The following is a 20,005-nucleotide window of genomic DNA, read 5'->3' as shown; positions in this document are numbered from 1 at the left end:
CAGAATCGGAGACATCTAAAGAACTAAGAGAAACCTTGCAGGTTTAAAAAAGCAATTTCATCGCTGGAAGTGACTTTAGAGATCATCCAGTTCAATAATCACTTCATTTTACAGATGAGGACACCAAAAAGATCAGGGAGATTAAGTGACTTGCCTTTGGCTAGTTAGCAAAACTGGGTCTAGCTGTGTGCCATTAAGTCGATTCCCACTCACAATGACCTTGTATGACAAAGTAGAGCTGCCTCATAGGGTTTCCTAGGCTGTCATCTTTACGAAGACTGCCACATCTTTCTCCCTCGGAATTGCTGTGATGGGTTCCACTCCCAACCTTTAGGTTAGCAGCTCAGTGCTTTAACCACTGCGCCACCACGGCTCCTTAAAACTGAGTCTACAACCTAGTTTTCAATCTAATTATCTTTCTGCCACACCTGGTGGATTTGCCATCATTATAACCAACAAACATTAAGTAGGTCCCCATTGTGAGGGAGAAGCTGAGACATACAAAACCAGTCTCATGGGGTTTACAATGAGGGTGAGAAAACAGGAAATAAGTATTGAAAGATAATAATACGAGGTGGCATATGGAGGGAGGTTTAGGCTCAGGCTTCTGAGTGGGAGTGGTGCCGCTGAGGTGAGAAATCGGTAGGCCTAGGGTGCAACGCCCTCATGTAGGCCGACAATTCTGGAAGGAACCAGAACCAGGTGACCGAAGAGGTCCAGCTGAAGTTGCATGTGGGCCTAAGGCCACAAAAGCAATGCTGGGAGAACCCAACTTCCGGGGTGAGTGCAAGGATGAGTGGGGTAAACACTCTGCATCTGGGCTCTGAATCTCAAAAGGGCGGTGCAGACGCAGCTGTTCAGGGAGAAGAGAGAGGAGGCGGAAGGGAGCTGGAGAAGGCGGAAGAGAGTTGAAGATGCCAAAAGGTGGCCTGGTGACCCCCGCCGACGCAACACCCGAGGCGGGGAAGTACAGAGGGGCCCACGCGCAGCGCCGGCAGGGGCGGGGTCTCCTGGGCTGTGCGCGCGGCCGGCGGGGCGGGGCCGACGGCCCAAGCGCCGCCTACGTCGGGCTGCGTGACAATGAGGCGGGCCGCGGAACGCGCGTGCGGCGACCGCGGGCCTCGAGGGGGGCGGAGACGCCGCCGCTGCCTGCGCAGCCGGGTTCGGGATTTGAAAGATTAGAAACTCCGGGCTCAGAGGGCTGCGGCGTTTAATGTGTGGCGGAAGCGCTGGGGGCCACGGCTCGGCGCGGGGCCGGGCAGCGGGCGGTGTTTCCGCACCATGAATTACCCGGGCCGCGGGTCACCGCGGAGTCCGGAACATAACGGCCGGGGCGGCGGCGGCGGCGGCGGCGCCTGGGAGCTGGGCTCGGATGCGGAGCCGGCGTTCGGGGGTAGCGTCTGCTGCTTCGAGCACCTGCCCGGCGGGGACCCAGGCGACGGCGAGGTGCCCCTGGCCCTGCTGCGCGCTGACCCCGGACTGCACTTGGCGTCCGGCGCCGAGGACCACAACCACCACCTGGCGCTGGACTCCTGCCTCAGTGACGAGAACTATGACTTCAGCTCAGCCGAGTCAGGCTCCTCGCTACGCTACTACAGCGAGGGCGAGAGCGGCGGCGGCGGCAGCACCTTGTCACTGCATCCGCCGCAGCAGCCGCCGCTGGTCCCGTCGAACTCCGGGGGCGGCGGGGCGGCGGGAGGGGGGTCCGGGGAGAGGAAGCGCAGCCGGCTGGGCGGCTCGGCCGCTCGGCACCGCTACGAGGTGGTGACGGAGCTGGGCCCGGAGGAGGTGCGCTGGTTCTACAAAGAGGACAAGAAGGCTTGGAAGCCCTTCATCGGCTACGACTCGCTCCGCATTGAGCTCGCCTTCCGGACCCTGCTGCAGGCCACAGGCGCCCGGCCCCAGGCCGAGGACCTGGACGGCGACCATGTGTGCGGCTCGGGTACCCTCGCAGGCCCGGCCTCCAGCTCCGGGGAGGACGACGACGAGGACCGCGCCTGCGGGTTCTGCCCGCGCGCGGCGAGGCACGAGCCAGAGATGGAGGAGGTGGTGAACATCGAGCCGGTGTGCGTGCGGGGCGGACTCTACGAGGTGGATGTAACCCAAGGAGAGTGCTACCCTGTGTACTGGAACCGTGAGTAGCGGCCGGGGGAGGGCTCGCGGCGGCCCCTCGTCAGGAGGAGGCCGGGGTTTGGGCGGGACGGGCTGCACCTACAGACGCACCAGGGTGCGTTTGGCACTTGACGGCTGCGGAGAGGGAGGCGCGTGAGGCCTGGCGTTTGCTGAGGGCAGAATGGAGATCGTGCGGGGAGAGCTGGCAAGTGAAGGGTAAACGAGCAGATGGCAAAACCCAAGGTGCCTGGGATCTAGGGGAGAGCAGACTGCCGGGGTAGCGTCTCCTTGGTGAGCCAGGTGCTGCTGCCATCCCCTAGAGGTGATCCAGGAAGGTATCCCCAACCCAAAAGGTTTAATTTCTTGTCCCTTCCACAGCTTTGTCCAACTGGGGATCTGATTCGGGCTCATTTACCCTGAACTGCTTTAAATAGCAGCGTGCGCTCTAGGGTGGGAAGATTTGAGAGGATCTGCACGAGAATCAATAGTTCAGTTATGGACTCAGGAGAAGAAGATTAATCCCTGGAGGGAAAGGGGGGGGAAATAGGTTACGTTTGGGAAAGGTAGAAAGCACTGCATGAAGCACCCAAGTTCTGGTAATTGGGCTCGCTCATTCTCTTTATGGAATACTCGTTTTTGCCCCTTAAGTGCTTGTTTTTATATTTTTATTTTTGCATGTTAATCTTACAAAATTATAAGGCCCGTCCCTCGATTTCCTCATGCATAAAATGAGGATAGTTGTACCTACCTCATAAAGGACTTGGATCTGTACACATTTGTGTTTTATGAGGTTAGTGTTCGGCCCTTATCATTAGACAGGAACACAATTATTATTATAATTCGAATAAGGTGACCAGAAATATCTGTCAGTGCCTGTAGCAAAGGTTACATATGTAATATATAGCAGATATTCTGTGCTAACAGAAGCTATTGGCCACCAATATTTTGTAATATATGGTTTTAATTCTAATGGATCCAACATCCTAATTCAGATATCTTCACTGATTGTCGCTAGACTTAGGTTCTCCATATTTCTTACAATATTCTGCCTTGTATTAATTATCTGTGTTTGTGGCTTAGCTTCTTTTTTATACATTTAGGCTCTTATGGGCAGAGTCTATTGCCTTTATCTTTGTATTCTAATAAAGCCTCAAAAAAAAAAAAAAAAACCCAAACCCATTGCCCTCGGGTCAGTTCTGACTCAGTGACCGTATAGGACAGGGTAGAACTGCCCCATAGGATTTCTAAGGAGGGGCTGGTAGATTTGAACTGCCAGCCTTTTTTTGGTTAGCAGCGGTAGCTCTTAACCACTGCACCACAAGGGCCCATAGTGCAATAGATATTCAAGAAATTGGTGTTGAATTGCATCAGGGATTCTGATAATGTTAAAAAAAAAATTCGTGGTAAGCATGAGTCACTAAGATGGTAATGACAGCATGTGTCAAATCACTAAATAAGCATAGCAGGAAATTTAATTTCTTAGTACAATTTAAGATGGCACTGAAGGCATTTGTTACCATTTTCACAAGGTCAGAATCATGTAAGACCTGTCACATCACTCCTCTTGATTATAAGCTCACTAAGGGCAGGATTACACATAAGGTCATCATGAGTTGCAACTGACTCAACAGCAACTTAACAAGGGTCAGATATTCTTGTTTCCGTTCATTCATTTTGTTCATATTTACTGAGTATTTGTGCATGCGTGGTACAGTTACTCCTATAAAAGCATTAGGAAAGGTAGAAAAAAGGAAAATCCTTACCCTTTAGGAGCTTTCTTCATAAGATCAGAACATCACTGTGTAGATTTTTTTTTTTCCTAAAGATGGATGCACAAAGACTTAATGGAGCCAGACAGTTGTGTAAAATGCAGGTCATCCTTGGAGAGGGGACCGAACACCAAAAGATGAATCTTTACCCTTAGAACAAAGTTAAGTATATTCACCTAGAATGCTCTATTGGTTTATGATAAAATTGTTAATGCTAACATAGTGCTTTCCTGTTTACAAAATGATTTTCACATTCATTATTTCCCAGTGGTATCAAATTAATGTTAAAATTCTGTATATGAACAAATGGGATCACTGGAATTAATGAACTTGTTTGAAGTAATCAGCTGGAAAGTGGTAAAGCAATCTGTAGTCTAATGGGGGAATACAGTGCAGTGTTCAAAGAGCATCTGACCCATCCAAGGTTGAGGGTGTCAGGAAGGCTTCCCAGAAGATGTGAGGCTGAGTCCTAAAGAATGAATTTATAAGGCAAAGAAACGGGGAAGGTAGAAGGAAAGGCATTCCAACCAAGTGGGGTAACATCTGCAAGGACACAGAGGCATGAAACTGCATGACATTTCGAGGAAACGGTGGCTGTGCTTGCAGGGGCCAAGATGCACCTGGGTGGGTAGGGGAACAGGATGGAGAACATGTAGGAGCACTAGTACATGCATGGCTCATTTAGGAGAGTAGCTGGAAAAGGGACAAGGGTGGATGTGCAGTGCTAAGGAGTTTGGACTTTACCCAGTGAGTTAAGGAGAACGAAACAGTTGAAGGTTCTCTGTTACTTATGTGATCGGTGACAATGTGGAGATTGGATTGGAAGGTCGCAAACACAGTATCATTAGAAAGCTAGCATCATAAATCAGGTGAGAAATAGTGAGTGCCTTACAATAAGTTACCCTGAAAGGGCTTATGAACTTAGTCTTTTGGAATCTTCTTTCCTGATGCAGATAGCTAGTAGGCTTATTATAGATTGTAAATACATTTTTGTCAATTAACATGACAGCAACACTATTTTGGCTCCATTTTAACATTTTCTAAATAGTTTTCTGTACGGTACAATCCTGTGGGTATCCAAGGTCCTCATAGAAAAAGCTACGGTGAAAATACAATAGTGCTTTTTGTGGCATCCCATAATTTGCCACTTCTTACAAAATCTCTTATAACTTTGCTCTAATTGTTTCTTCAAGTCTATGTGTATTATGTAAATTTTCTCACCCCTTTGGAGGGCTCCGTCTAGTATGATCTCCCCAACCATTCTTCACATGGAAGAATTCTTACGATACGTCAGAGCTTTTGACTTCTCCCCATTTTTACTCTTTTAACCTTTCTGGAAACTTTCTGGATAGTGATTATGAAAGGCTAAAAAAAAACAGTCCAACAAGTTCCTTTATAGCTTGGTGGTAGGATTCAAGTATCCATTTAGACTTCGTGACCTAATTGAGCCCTGCTTGTGGGTATGGGCTATGCCTGGTTTAATCTCTTATTAGCAGTCACAATTTAAATCAGTTTGGGGTACACAAATAGAAAGGGAAACAGTATTTGTTTTCTGTAGATAGGGGGCGAATTTTATTACATATGAAAAAGTATTAGTTATACGAAATTTGTTTTCGTTTTATTATATGTTCAGATATTTTTCTGGCTGCATGTAGACATTTTAGATAAAAACTGATTGTTGCCGAGTAATGGCTAAGTGAACTGCCTTGCTCCCAGTCTTCTTCCTAAGCTATTTGTATCCACTTCATAGGCTTGTTTTGAGGATGATTATATGTAAAGTGCTTAGAACAGTGGTTGGCACATAGTAAGTATTGGTCAAGTGTTAACTGTATCTGTGTGGATCTCAAAAAACAGTATACCTTATTTGTAGATGTTCATATGAAGGTTAGTAAGGTTGACCAGTGCAAAATTGTGCCACGTTTGTTACTGACCTACACCTCATCAGAGGTAAACGTATATTTGTGAAGAATATTGGCAAGAAACATTTAGTAATAGCTGATGGGAGCACATTTGGAGCATTCTAGAGAAATTTGAGGAGTTTAGAAAGCATAGTCTCATAGTAGTTCTGATGGCAGTAATATGTTTGGTATACACTAGGGAGTATATAACTTCCATTCATTGACCAAAGTAATTTAATTGACCAAATTTTTATATGAATGTGTAGTTTCCAAAAGCAGTCATTAACTATAAGCCACAGCTTCCTCCTTCCCGTTCTGGTATACATATGAGGTCTACTTGCCGCTATTATAATTCCAGACCATTTTCTGTTTCAAATACTTTAAAACTAATCACTTGTCTTCACAGTACATTGGAGTAAAAGGAAAATAATATTCCCAATAAAATCGGGTAGAAAAAATAAGGCTTTTCTCATAAATACCCAAATTATATAATGTTTATTAACTCGTAGATGTAACAATCTGTTAGGCCTTTTCCATTCAAGGGTTAATACCAGTCATTTATGAGGCTCAGGGCATCATGAGAAAGTAATGAGGCCCAAGGGGTGGAAAGATTCTGGATCAGCTTCTACCTCCAAAAATCCCGGGTGGCTAAGCACTCAGCTACTAACCAAACGGTCAATAGTTCAAATCCACCAGCCTCTCTGTGGAAGAAAGATGCGGCAATCTTCTTCTGTAAAAGATTACAGCCTTGGAAACCTCATGGTGCGGTTCTGCTCAGTCCTGTAGGGTTGCTGTGAGTTGGAATTGACTGGACAGCAGCAGGGGTAGAGGATAGAGGCCAGGCATTGGCATGCCTGACCCCGAGTAAGTGCTGCAGACTTTAATCTCTTACTCCTTTAACTGCAGTATCCGTCCCTCCCCTCCAGCCCACAATGGAAAGCCACCTTGACTTGCATCGGAGCCCCTAGCTGTTCAAGTTTGCAGAACCCTGGCCGCAGTCTTCTGAAAACCCATCCCATCCCAGTTCAAATTGGCTTTAGACTAATGGCACTTGTCAGTGACTTAATAAAACAGCACAAGGATATGAATGTCTAGTGTGGCATATATGGAGGAAAGGACTTGACACTACCTGGCCAAGGCATTGAGGACTTCTTTTTCCCTTTGCATTGTACCATTAGTTTAAAAGTTGATCTAATACCAGTTATTTGACCACCTTGTTTATATATGGCTCAACTGTAATTATGCATGTTTATACAAATGCTTTATATAAATATTCAAGGTAATTAGTGCTGTTTTCTTTCCTCTGTCAATATCTTCTTTCCTTTACCATTTTGTCATAAAAGAGACCTTTTGTGCTCTTTTCCAAATTTTATTTCCTGGGTCTTTTATCCGCACATACCACTCTACAGTTTCTGCCTTTTTGAGACCTTTGATGTCTGGAACCCTAGGGCTGACCATTTTCTGTAGACAGCAAGAAAAATCTGGATGCACCAATCAAGAAATCCTGAGAATTATGGACACTGGGAAAGGGGGGAGTAAGGAAAGAGGGAGGAACGACAGAAATGGGGAATGTGCTCACAGGAAGCCTACGATTGAGATTATTGGCAGACGAAATAGAAAGGCAGATAGTTCTGGAATCCCTGAGTGTGGGGGAATCTAATCTAAGACCTTTATCTTTTCATGAGGGTGATGGAGTTTAAACTGTGCATGTTATCGAGAAAAACTTTCAGCACCGGTAAGGGGTATAGATGAAGGCAGTCCCTTCTTTCTAGCCACAGTATACTCCTAAAAGCTCATTTAAAAAGTGGAACAAGGAAAAACATCATTTTTTATAACCTACAATTCTTCTCTTTTGAGTCTGCATTGGAAAAGGGAAATTGTGCCCACAAAAGATGTTGGATCAGTGACAAATGAATGGATTACTGGAATGAAAAGCAAAATACAGGTACTTTTTGATAGGAAACAGGTGAAATTCAAGGTGATGAAAAGTAGGAATTGCTTGTACCAGAGAACCAAAGAGAAACTGGGAAAATTTGATTGTATAAAAGCAATTTTAGTTAATTTTATGCACTGCTTTCCAATTTTACCAGATTACCATACAATAATAAATTGTATGTTCCTTAATATTTTCTCTACTGTTTTCTTACATTAAACTTTATCTAGATAATCTTTATAATCATTTTTCTTATACGTTCAAATAAGCTCTGTCGAATGCCTGCTGGGGGCCAGGATTGCCTTTGGAAATTACATTGTTCTTGGTACTTCTGTATCCCGTGACCTCAGATAATCTGGAAACCTTAGAGAAATATAAATTCCATCAGAATGGATGGCTCTTCCAAATACCTGAGAGTTACACCTTTATTTGCTGGAATATAATTTTAACTATGAATGGAAAATTTCTCTAATATTACTAACTCTCCCTTTGACTACTTCTCAATGGACTTTGAACAAAACATTGATGCAAGATAGCTCTTGAGACAGATGATATGGGACAAAGAACTGAATATTCTATGCTAAGACATAAGATTCTACATTATATGCCATGAAATGTGCTGCTCAGCAACTTTAGACTACACAAAGGGAGCTAAGTAGGAATTATGTCTGCACCTTGACACACAAAAAAAAGAGACACAGGCATAGTTAAATGCTTTGTAATTTACTACCTGTTACAAATGATCAACTTTCACTTGGTTTATTATTGACCTCATCCATTATTTTCTTCCCATTCTATAAAATTGCTTCTAGGTAGGCCCAGAATGTCCCATACCCACCTGATTCACCCACCTTTAGTAAAACTTGCATTTAAATATTTACCGTATATTTAAACGTTGTTGTTTTTGTTAGGTACCGTCTAGTTGGCTCTGACTCATAGCGACTCTGGGTACCACAGAGCAAAACACTGCCCCTGCTCCATGCTAACAGTCGTTTTGCCAGAGCCCATTGTTACAGTCAATGTCAGTCCATCTCCTTGAGGGTCTTCCACTTTTTCACTGACCCGCTACTTTACCAAGCATGATGTCCTTCTCCAGGGACTGATCCTTCCTGACAACATGTCCAAAGTATGTAAGACGCAGTCTCACCGTCCTTGCTTCTAAGGACATTCTGGTTGTACTTCTTCCATGACAGATTTGTTCGTTCTTTTGGCAGTCCATGGTATATTCAGTGTTCTTCGCCAGCACCACAGTTCAAAGGCATCAACTCCTCTTCGATCTTCTTTATTCATTGTCCAGCTTTCGCATGCATATGAAGCAATTGAAAATACCATGGTTTGGGTCAGGGACACCTTAGTCCTCAGGGTGACATCTTTGCTTTTCAACACTTTAAAAAGGTCCGTTGCAGCAGATTTGTCCAATGCAATGCATCTTTTTCTCGACTGCTGCTTCAATGGGTGTTGATTGTGGATCCAAGTAAAATGAAATCCTTGACAACTTCAGTCTTTTCTCTGTTTATCATGATGTTATGTATTGGTCCAGTTGTGAGGGTTTTTGTTTTCTTTATGTTGAGGTGGAATCTATACTGAAGGCTGTGGTGTTTGATCTTCTTTGTAAGTGCTTCAAGTGCTCTTCACTTTCAGCAAGCAGGGTTGTGTCATCTGCATAACACAAGTTGTTAATTATTCTTCTGCCAATCCTGATGCCCTGTTCTTCTTCATACAGTCCAGCTTCTCGTATTATTTTCTCAGCACACAGATTGAATAGGTATGATAAAAGGATACAACCTTGACACACACCTTTCCTGACTTTAAACCATGCAGTACCCCTTCTTCTGTCCAAACAACTGCCTCCTGATCTATGTAAAGGTTCCTCATGAGCACAATTTAGTGTTCTGGAATTCCCATCCTCTGCAGTGTGACCCGTAATTTGTTATGATCCATACAGTCAAATGCCTTAGCATAGTCAATAAAACACAGGTAAACATCCTACTGGTATTCTCTGCTTTCAGCCAAGATCAGTCTGACATCGGTGATGTTATCCCTGGTTCCATGTTCTCTTCTGAATCTTGCTTGAATTTCTGGCAATTCCCTGTCGATATGCTGCTACAACCGCTTTTCAGTGATCTTAAGCTAAATTTTACTTACATGTGATATTAATGATACTGTTCGATAATTTCCGCATTCAGTTGGATCACCTTTCTTGGGGATAGGTATAAATATGGATCGCTTCCAGTAGGTTGGCCAGGTAGCTGTCTTCCAAATTTCTTGGCATAGATGAGTGAGCACTTCAGTGCTGCATTCATTTGTTGAAACATCTCGATTGGTATTTGTCAATTCCCGGAGCCTTGTTTTTTGCCAGTGCCTTCAGTGGAGCTTAGACTTCTTCCTTCAGTACCATTGGTTCCTGATCATATGCTGCCTCCTGAAATGGTTGAACACGGACTAGTTCTTTTTGGTTCAGTGACTCTGTATTCCTTCCATCTTCTTTTGATGCTTCCTGTGCCATTTAATATTTTCCCCATAGAATGCTTCACTATTGCAACTCAAGGCTTGAATTTCTTCTTCATTTCTTTCACCCAGAGAAATGCTGAGCATATTCTTCCTTTTGATTTTCTATCTCCAGGTCTTTGCACATCATTATAATACTTTACTTGGTCTTCTTGAGCTGCACCCTTTGAAATCTTCTGTTCAGTTTTTTTACTTCATCATTTCTTCCTTTTGCTTTAGCTGTTCAGCTTTCAACTGCAAGTTTCAAAGTCTCTTCTGACATCCGTTTTGGTCTGTTCTTTCTTGTCTTTTTAATGACCCTTTTGGTTTCTTCATGTACGGTGTCCTTGATGTCATTCCGCAACTCGTCTGGTCTCCAGTCATTAGTGTTCAACATGTCAAATCTGTTCTTGAGATGGTCTCTAAAATTAAGGTGGGATATACTCAAGGTCATACTTTGACTCTCGTGGGCTTGTTCTAGTTTTCTTCAGTTTCAGCCTGAACTTGCATGTGAGCAATTGATGGTCTGTTCCACAGTCGGCCCCTGGCCTTGTTCTGACGGATGATATTGAGTTTTTCCATCGTCTTTTTCCGCAGATGTAGTTGATTTGATTCCTGTGTATTCCATTTGGTGATGTCCATGTGTATAGTCACTGTTTATGTTGGTGAAAAAAAGTATTTGAAATGAAGAAGTCCTTGGTCATGCAAAATTCTATCAAGTGATCTCTGGCACTGGTTACATCACCAAGGCCATATTTTCCAACTACCAATCCTTCTTTGTTTCAAACTTTCCCATTCCAATCACCAGTAATTATCAGTGCATCCTGATTGCATATTTGATAGATTTCAGACTGCAGAAACTGGTAAAATTCTTCCATTTCTTCATCTTTGGCCTAAGTGTTTGGTGCATTAATTTGAATAATAATCATATTAACTGGTCTTCCTTGTAGGCGCCTGAATATTATCCTCTCACTGACAGCGTTGTACTTCAGGATAAATTCTGAAATGTTCTTTTTGACGGTGAATACAATGCCATTGCTCTTCAAGTTGTCATTCCTGGCAAGTAGAACGTATGATTGTCCAATTCAAAATGGCCAATACCAGTCCATTTCAGCTTGCTAATGCCTAGGATATTGATGTTTATGCATTCCATTTTTGATGATTTACAATTTTCCTAGATTCATACTTCATACATTCCAGGTTCCAATTATTAATGGATATCTATAGCTGTTTCTTCTCATTTTAAGTCATACCACATCAGCAAATGAAGGTCCCAAAAGCTTGAATACATCCACGTTATTAAGGTTGACTCTACTTTGGGGAGGCAGCTTTTCCCCAGTTGTGTTTTGAGTGCCTTCCAACCTGGGGGCTCATCTTCCTGGCCCTATATCAGACAGTGTTCCACTGCTATTCATAAGGTTATCACTGGCTAATTCTTTTCAGAAGTAAACTGCCGGGTCCTTCTTCCTTGTCTGTCTTAGTCTGGAAGCTCAGCTGAAATCTCTCCGCCATGGGTGACCCTGCTGGTATCTGAATACTGGTGGCATAGCTTCCAGCATCACAGCAACGTGCAAGGTCCCACAGTATGACAAACTGACAGATATGTAGAGGATTTAAACATTAGTTCTCCCACATTTGTGTATGTTTTGAAAACAAAGTCTTTGTTGTGAATCAAAAGACAGTCAGGGAAAAATAGTATGGAGAGCCTACTTGGAACTAAACCAAACTGATTGTTTAACACCATTCAAACTGAGGAAATCTCAGTATGGCTGCTCACGCATTTGTCATGACACTCACTCTTCCATGCTTATTCTTCAGTACCGTAATGAATCCTTACTATGTGGCTAGCATTAAATGAGACAGGTGTTCTTGTGAACAGATACTTGCCTGTGTCGATATATTCCTATGGCCCACATCCTAGCTCTTCCAAATACATCCAGCCATTATCAGCCTTCTTATTTAAGATTAGCAAAACTTCCTCATGGTTCTGCTGTTTGCCTTTCACTGGAAAAAAATCAGAACCTTATGTTTTAGAGTGTCTTTTTGGGTATAATTGTAGTTTATTCTTTAATCTGTTTGCTCGTTAGCCTTGTTACACTATTCTGTGTAGACTGCATTATCTATTCACACTTTTTTTGGTGGGGGAGAAATGCGTACCTTGTATATAGGGAACGTCTCTAATCCTGGGATGCTGGATTGAATTGTTTGGAATTCTGAATTCTTTTTTGGAAAGACCTACAACCCATCAAAGTATGATAGGTCACACATAAAGGGTGAGCCTGGTTTACATTTGTTTTCAAATCAACTCTGACCCGACTGTAGCTTATCAGTGTCATTTCTGCCCCCTGCATTTCAACTCTTACTGGTTTTTCTAGGGAGGCAGCATTGTGTAGTGGTAAAACATGTGAATCAGCACTGGAACCAGGCTACCTAGGCCCAAATCCCAGCTCTGCTATATACCGTCTATGACCTTGGGAAACATAAATGCTCTGTGCCTCAGCTGCTGCTTCTGTAAAACATGGATAATAGTACCTGCCTCTTAGGATTGTTGTAATAAACAAGTTAAAATATTTAAAGATCTTGAAATGTCCCCTGATGTATAGTAAGTTCTGTATAACTACAAGCTATTATTATTTCTTCATTTTCCTGCCTCTTCTGGCCTTCCAAATTTATAGTCCACTTGACATTCTTGGCTTTCAACTCTCCTACTTTGATTTGTAGTCTCTTTCCTGACATTGCATTTTCTTGGCCTGCTCTTTTGGTAATCGACTCTCAATTAGGCACAGCTCTAGAACCTGTGTAACTTGCCTCCCCTTGTGAGAAGCTGTGACTGATTTTGGCCTGGTGTTTCAGGCACCAGAAAGAATTGTGCTTTTCTGAGTCTTCCTGACTTGAACCCCAGAGGAGTTCAACCAGTCATTCTCTTAGAGATCTGTTACCTGTGGGAAAGAAGGGATTCTTCTCCACAAAAGCATTCAAAATTCTTGAGCATATCTGTTTTTTGGAGGTATGCGGACCCTGTCACCAGATATGGAAGATGCTAACTCTACCCCAAAAGCTCATTTAGAAGATCTCTTCCAGCTACCAGGAGTTTTGAAACAGTAGAGGACTTCTGGAGGAAGTACAGCCACAGTGTTCCTTAGAAGTGAGGATGGCGAGACTTCGTCTCACATATTTCAGATGTGTTATCAGGTGAGACTAGATCCTGGACAAGGACATCATGCTTGGTTAAGTAGAGGGTCAGTGAAAAAAAGGAAGATCCTCGACGAGATGGATTGACACAGTGGTTGCAACAATGGGCTCAAACATGGCAGAAATCGTGAAGATGGCACAGGACTGGGCACTGTTTCATTCTGTTGTACGTAGGGTCACTGTGAGTCAGAACCGATTGGATGGCACCTAAAAAAAAAAATTTTTTTTTTTTTTTTTAACAACAACAACAGAGGACTTTACAATTTTCTAAAAGACTGCTCAGTTTTCAGTTGAGGCAGAGCCAGTAGTGCTCTTGGTTTTCTGCCATGTTGGCAAGAAATAAATGGCCCTCTTACAGTGAAGGAGACCTCAGCATGAAAACTTAGAGGGATTCTTCCTAATTGACCTGCAGTGTTAACAGCATGGTGGGGGTGGCAGCTAGGTTTCGGTACCTAGTACGCGATGTAAGTTGAAGTAGTCTTGAATCCACCCTTACTTAGTCTAGGGATTTAAGGCAGCCATCCCTTATCTAATGTTGGCAATAAAAGCCATGTGCGTTCAGAGGACAGATCTTTATGATCAGACTCCCTTATCTTGAATCCCTGATTTACCTAGCTGACTTTGGGCAAGTTATAATCTCTCTGTGGCCCAGTTTCTCCTTTGTAAATGGAGATAATTCCTGCTTTACAAGGTTGTTACGAAGATTCAGTTGAAATGCATGTATGTAGAGCACTTTGCATAGTACCTGGCTCAATAAGTGTTAGTTACCATATCTACACCAGGCTGGTATATTCGCTCTTGAAATAGAAACCTAGCTTCTGGACATTAAAAAACATGTGGGTGGATCTGTCTTATTTGTGAAAATGATGAGTGGGAAGCCTTACCAAAATTACTTCAGCCTAAATTTGATTACCATGTATAGACACACACATGCACACATGTATACATACAGTATGATACATATATACATACTTGTGCTCATGTTAAACCTGTTTAATCACTCCCTGAGAGTTCTGGGAATCACAATGAAATGTCACATTGCAGGGACTTTAATTCCTTCTGTAAACTCAGGTTGACCAAAATAAAGACTTTTCCAGGTCAGGTAAAGGCAGTCTCTGCATTGCCTCTGCTGGGGTCTGAGGAATGCCATCCTATCTTAGATCAGCAGTTTACAGATTTCATTGAGCCTGACAGTCACTGGGAAGTGTGTTAAAAATGCAAGTTCCCAGATCTCATCACTGATGATTTTATTCAAGAGATCTGAGTAGGGGCTTGAGAATTTTCTTCACTAGGTATCCCAAGTAATTCTGATTGCAAGGGTTTTATAAGACCACATTTTAATAACATTGTTATTTCATAACCCCAACCCCAGTCTGAATGGCTTGGAGCTGTGTGATCTGCAGTTATCTGTGCTTAGAAAACGCTCAGAAAATTACCTCTTCAGCCAGTTCAAGGTTGAATTTCAAGGAGTGCTAGGAAAAAAAAAAAAATTTTTTTTTTCTTTTAGGGCAACTAGCCTTCAACCCATGTTTATTTCATCCCTGTTTTTCTTTCTACTTACCTATTTCTGCTCTGTCCTTCCCATTTAAAACTTTTATATCCTAATTGATTTTCCTGTCTACTTGTTCTGTCAATTATTGAGAGAGGGACGTTGAAGTCTCCAACCATGATTGTGGCTTTATTTTTAATTTTGTTTTTTGCTTCATGTATTTTGAATCTTATTAGGTACACACATTTAGAATTGTTATATCCTTTTGATGAAGTAAGGCCTTTATCATTTTGAAATACCCATCTTTACCCCTGATAATATTCCTTGTACCGAAGTATCCTTTTTCTTTGTCTTAGTGATCTAGTGCTGCCGTGACAGAAATACCACAAGTGGTTGGCTTTAACAGAGAAATGTATTTTCTCAGTCTAGTAGGCTAGAGGAAACCCTGGTGGCGTAGTGGTTAAGTGCCACGGCTGCTAACCAAAGGGTCAGCAGTTCAGATCCGCCAGGCGCTCCTGGAAACTCTATGGGGCAGTTCTATCCTGTCCTATAGGGTCACTATGAGTCGGAATCTACTCGATGTCACTGGGTTTGGTTTTTTTGGTTAGTAGACTAGAAGTCCAGATTCAGGGCATCAGCTCCAGGTAGAAGGCTTTCTATTTCGGTTCTCGAGGAAGATCCTTGTCATCAATCTTCCTGTGATCTGGGAGCATCTCAGCACAGGAACCTCAGGTCCAAAGGATGCACTCTGCTCCTGGCACTGTTTTCTTGGTGGTATGAGGTCCCCCTTCTCTGCTTGCTTCCCTTTCCTTTTTCTCTCTTGAGAGATAAAAGATGGTGCAGGCTGCTAACTGAAAGGTTGGTGGTTGGAACCCACCAAGCAGCTCCATGGGAGAAAGATGTGGGAGTCCACTTCCATAAAGTTTACAGCCTTGGAAACCCTGTGGGGCAGTTCTACTCTGTACCGTTGGGTCACTATGAGTCGTAAGCAACTCGTCGGCAAATGGGGTTTGGTTTTTTGGTTAATCTATTATTGATATCATTTGGTATATTTTTCATTTATGATACTGTATTTCTAAGTCCAATTTAGGTATTCTTTAATATCTTACATTTCTCTCCTTACGATGTTCGTGTTTTCCTCTACCTTCTTAAATTAGTGAATATAATATTTGTGTTAACATCTTTCTCTGCTAAATTTACTATCTCTGTTGTTTCTGGGTCTGTTTCTATTGATTGACTTTTCTCTTGGTTCTGAATTATATTATCTTGCTTCTTTGAATGCCTGGTAATTTGTTTGATGTCAAGCATTGGAAAATTTTTGTTGTGTGCTGGATTTTATAGTATTTCTTTAACGTTGTTGTAATTTGTTCTAATATACAATTAAGTTACTTGAAATCAACTTTTTAGACTTTATTTTAAACTTTGTTAAGGTGAGTCCAGGGCAGCCTTTAGCCTGGGGATAATTTATCTCCACTACTGAGGCAATATGGAGTCCCTGGGTGGCCAAAACGCCTAAGCACTCAGCTGCTAAATGAAAGATTGGCAGTTCAAACCCACCCAGAGGTGCCTCAGAAGAAAAGCCTGGCAATCTGCTTCTGAAAGATCACAGCCATGAAAAACCAATGGAGTGCAGTTCTGTTCTGTAATGAGTCTGAATCAGCCTGACAGCAACTGGTTGGTTCTGTGTGTGTGTGTGCGTGTGTGTGTGTGTGCGCGCGTTTTAACTGGAGGAATGCCTTTATGAGGGCATCACTCAATGCCCTGTGGGTTAGGTCCTTATATTCTGGCTGATTGGAACACAAACTATTCTCTGCCTTATATGAACTCTAACTCAGCCTTATATGAGCTCTGGAGATTGTTCCACCTATTGCTTTTTGGTGGTTCTTTCCCTGGCCTTGGGTGGTTTTTTCCCACACGTGTATAGATTATTACTCAGCAAAAGGCTCAGGGAAGCCCCTCTAGTAATCTCTGGCAATATCTCTGTACAGCCCTCTCCTTTCTAGTATTTTTCCCTACAAATTCTAGCTACTTTGGCCCCCCTAAACTCTGAGCTTTGTTTTGCAACTTAGCAAAACTGCCAGACTCGCTATAGGTTCCCCTTCCCTGCATTGCAGCCTGGAAACTCCAAGGCACTAAGCTGGGGCAATATTAGGGGTTTTCTGAGGGACTGCTGTCTTCTGCTGCCTGTTCTGCAGTGTCTAAAAATCATTGAATTATATTTCGTCTGAGTTTCTAGTTGTTTAAGGTAGATTCAGTGAGTCCAGTACCTATTACTCCATCATAGCTAGAAGTGGAAGTTAGTCCTTCCAATTTAGCAAACTGGTTTACTCTCTCCACCCTTGGTCTTTCTTACCAAGCTGATATGGATCAAGTAGTTACTTATTACACAGTTGTTGTTAGGTGTCATTATGAGTGGATTTCAACTCATAGGGACCCCCTTGTGACAGAGGAGAACTACCCCATAGGGTTTTCTTGGCAGTAATCTTTACTGAAGCATATTGCCAGCTCTTTCCCTCCTCCACCTTCCTACGCCCCCGCTTCCCTGACTGCAGAGCTGCTGGGTAGGTTCGAACCACCAACCTTTCAGTTAGCAGCTACACCACTAGGGCTCCTTTTACTACACAGAGTGTATAATTGAAATGTTTCTTTAGCTATAGGGTGGAAGTAATTGTTAGACTTACACAGATGTCAAAACTGTCTGCTGAAATAATGCCTGTGGCCACTTCTCCCAATTGCTGCATTTGATTTCTCATGCTCCCTGTTGTTGTTAGTTGCCATCGAGTTGGCTCTGACTAATGGCAGCTAACAAAATGTTGCCTGGTCCTGCACCATCTTCATGATCTTTGATATGTTTGAACCATTGTGTGTCAGTCCATCTTATTGAAGGTTTCCCTTGTTTTTGCCGACCCTCTACTTTACCAAACATAGTGTCCTTATCTAGGGATTGGTCTTTACTGCTGATGTGTCCAAAGTAACCAGGTGAAGTTTTGCCATCCTTGCTTCTAAGAAACATTCCGCTTTCATTTGGTTTTATTTCTTCTAAGACTAATTTATTTGTTTTTCTGGCAGTCCATGGTATATTCAGTATTCTTCATCAATACTGCAGTTCAAATGCATCAGTTATCTTCTGTCTTCTTTTTTCATTGTCGAGCTTTCGTATGCATATGAGGTGATTGAAAAGACCATGGCTTGGGTCAGGTGAAACTTAATCATCAAAGTGACATCTTTGCTTTTTAAAGAGGTCTCTTAAAACAGATTTTCCCAGTGCAGTATGCCGTTTGATTTCTCGACTGCTGTTTCCATGAGTGTTGATTGTTGATCCAGGTAGAATGAAATTCTTGACAACTTCAATATTTTCTCCATTTATCATGATGTTGCTTATTGGTCCACTTACAAGGACTTCTTTTTTCTTTACATTCAGGCATAATCTGTTTGGAAAGCTCTGTAGTCTTTTACTTTCATCAGTAAGTGTTTCAAGTTTTTATTTTCAGCAAGCAAAATTGTGTCATCTGTATCTTGCAAGTTATTAGTGTTATGGATGGAGTTGTATCCCCTGACCTCTATACTCGTGAATGTAATCCTGTTCGGAAACAGAATTTTCACTGTTATGTTAATGAGGCCACATCAGTATAGGGTGTGGCCTAAATCTGATCACTTCTGAGTGACACAAAGAGCAGCCTATACACAGACAAGGCAGCACAAACTAGGGAAATACATGTGAGGATTGACAGCGCCATGTCTAGAAGCTAAGACATGGCTCTTCCCCCAGAGGCAACAGGGAGAGTCTTCACCTATAGCCAGTGCCATAAATTCTGATTTGTAGTCTCCTAAACTGTGAGACTGAGAAAATAAATTTCTGTTCTTTAAAGCTACCCACTTGTGGTATTTCTTTTACAGCAGCACTAGGACACTAAGACAGTGAGTCTTCCTCCAGTTTTAATGCTGCATTCTTCACATAGGCTGGCTTCTCGCAGTAGTTGTTCAGCATACAGATTTAATAGATATGGTGAAAGGATACAGCCCTGCCACATATCTTTTCTGATTTTGAACCACACAGTATCACCGTGTTCCTGTTCAAACAGCTGCCCCTGGATCTATGTGCAGGTTCCACATGAGCATGATTAAGTGTTCTGGGATTCCCATTCTTCATATTGTTAACATAATTTATGATCTACACAGTCAAATGCCTTCTCACAGTTGATAAAACACAGGTAAATACCTTTGTGGTATTCTCTGCTTTTAGCCAAGACCCACCCGACAATGATGTCCTTCATTCCATATCCTGTTCTGAATCCAGCTTGAACTTCTGGAAGTTCCCTGTTGATGTACAGCTGCAGTTGTTTTTGAATTATCTTCAGCAAAATTTTGTTAGCATGTGACATTAATGATACTGTCCAGTAATTCCGACATTCTGTTTGATCACCTTTCTTTGTAATGGGCACAAATATGGATCTCTTTCAGTCAGTTGACCAGGTAGCTCTCTTTCAGATTTCTTGACATAGACAAGTAAGTGCTTCCAGCGTTGCATGTCTTTATCGAAGTATTTCAATTGGCATTCCATCAGTTCCTGGAGCCTTGTTTTTCACCAGTGCAGCTTGAACTTTTTCCTTCAGTACTAGCAGTTCTTAATCATATGCTGCCTCCTGAAATGGTTGAACACTGACCAGTTCTTTGTGATACAGTTACTCTGTATTCCTTCCATCTTCTTTTGATGCTTTCTGTGTCATTCAAATTTTTTTCCATAGAATTCTTCAATATTGCAACTCAAGACTTGAATTTTTTCTTCAGTTCTTTCAGCTTGATAAATGCCAAGCGTGTTCTTCCCTCTTGGTTGTCTAACTCCAGGTCTTTACACATTTTAGTACAATGCTTTACTTGGTCTTCTGGAGCCACCCTTTGAAATCTTTTGTTTTGCTCTTTTACTTCATCATTTCTTCCATTTACTTTAGCTACTGTGCCCTTAAGAGCATGTTTCAGAGTCTCTTCTGACATCCACTTTAGTCCTTTTTCCCTTTCCTGTCTTTTTAATGACCTTTTACCTTCATGTATTGTGTCTTTGATGTCATCCCACATCTCTTCGGGTCTTTGGTCATTATTGTTCATTGCATCAGATCTGTTCTTGAGA

General features: G+C 42.5%; 1 protein-coding gene across 7 annotated transcripts in view; it reads left to right on the top strand.

Annotated features, from left to right (window-relative positions):
• The first annotated feature begins 1,063 nt into the window (after window positions 1–1,063).
• Window positions 1,064–20,005, top strand: part of DDHD1 (DDHD domain containing 1) — a 98,327-nt gene continuing 79,385 nt past the window's right edge. For 4 of the 7 annotated variants that reach the window (XM_049897800.1, XM_049897797.1, XM_049897799.1 and 1 more), the window contains exon 1: window positions 1,064–2,134. In XM_049897800.1, the coding sequence (XP_049753757.1) occupies window positions 1,282–2,134 (853 nt within the window). In that variant the 5' untranslated portion in view covers window positions 1,064–1,281. The remainder of the gene's footprint in view (window positions 2,135–20,005) is intronic. The other 3 variants (XM_049897803.1, XM_049897802.1, XM_049897798.1) reach the window with 1 other exon arrangement.

This window comes from Elephas maximus, chromosome 10 (assembly GCF_024166365.1).
Source record: "Elephas maximus indicus isolate mEleMax1 chromosome 10, mEleMax1 primary haplotype, whole genome shotgun sequence".
NCBI classification, from domain to species: Eukaryota; Metazoa; Chordata; class Mammalia; order Proboscidea; family Elephantidae; genus Elephas; species Elephas maximus.
This window is presented reverse-complemented; position numbering and strand designations above follow the sequence as displayed.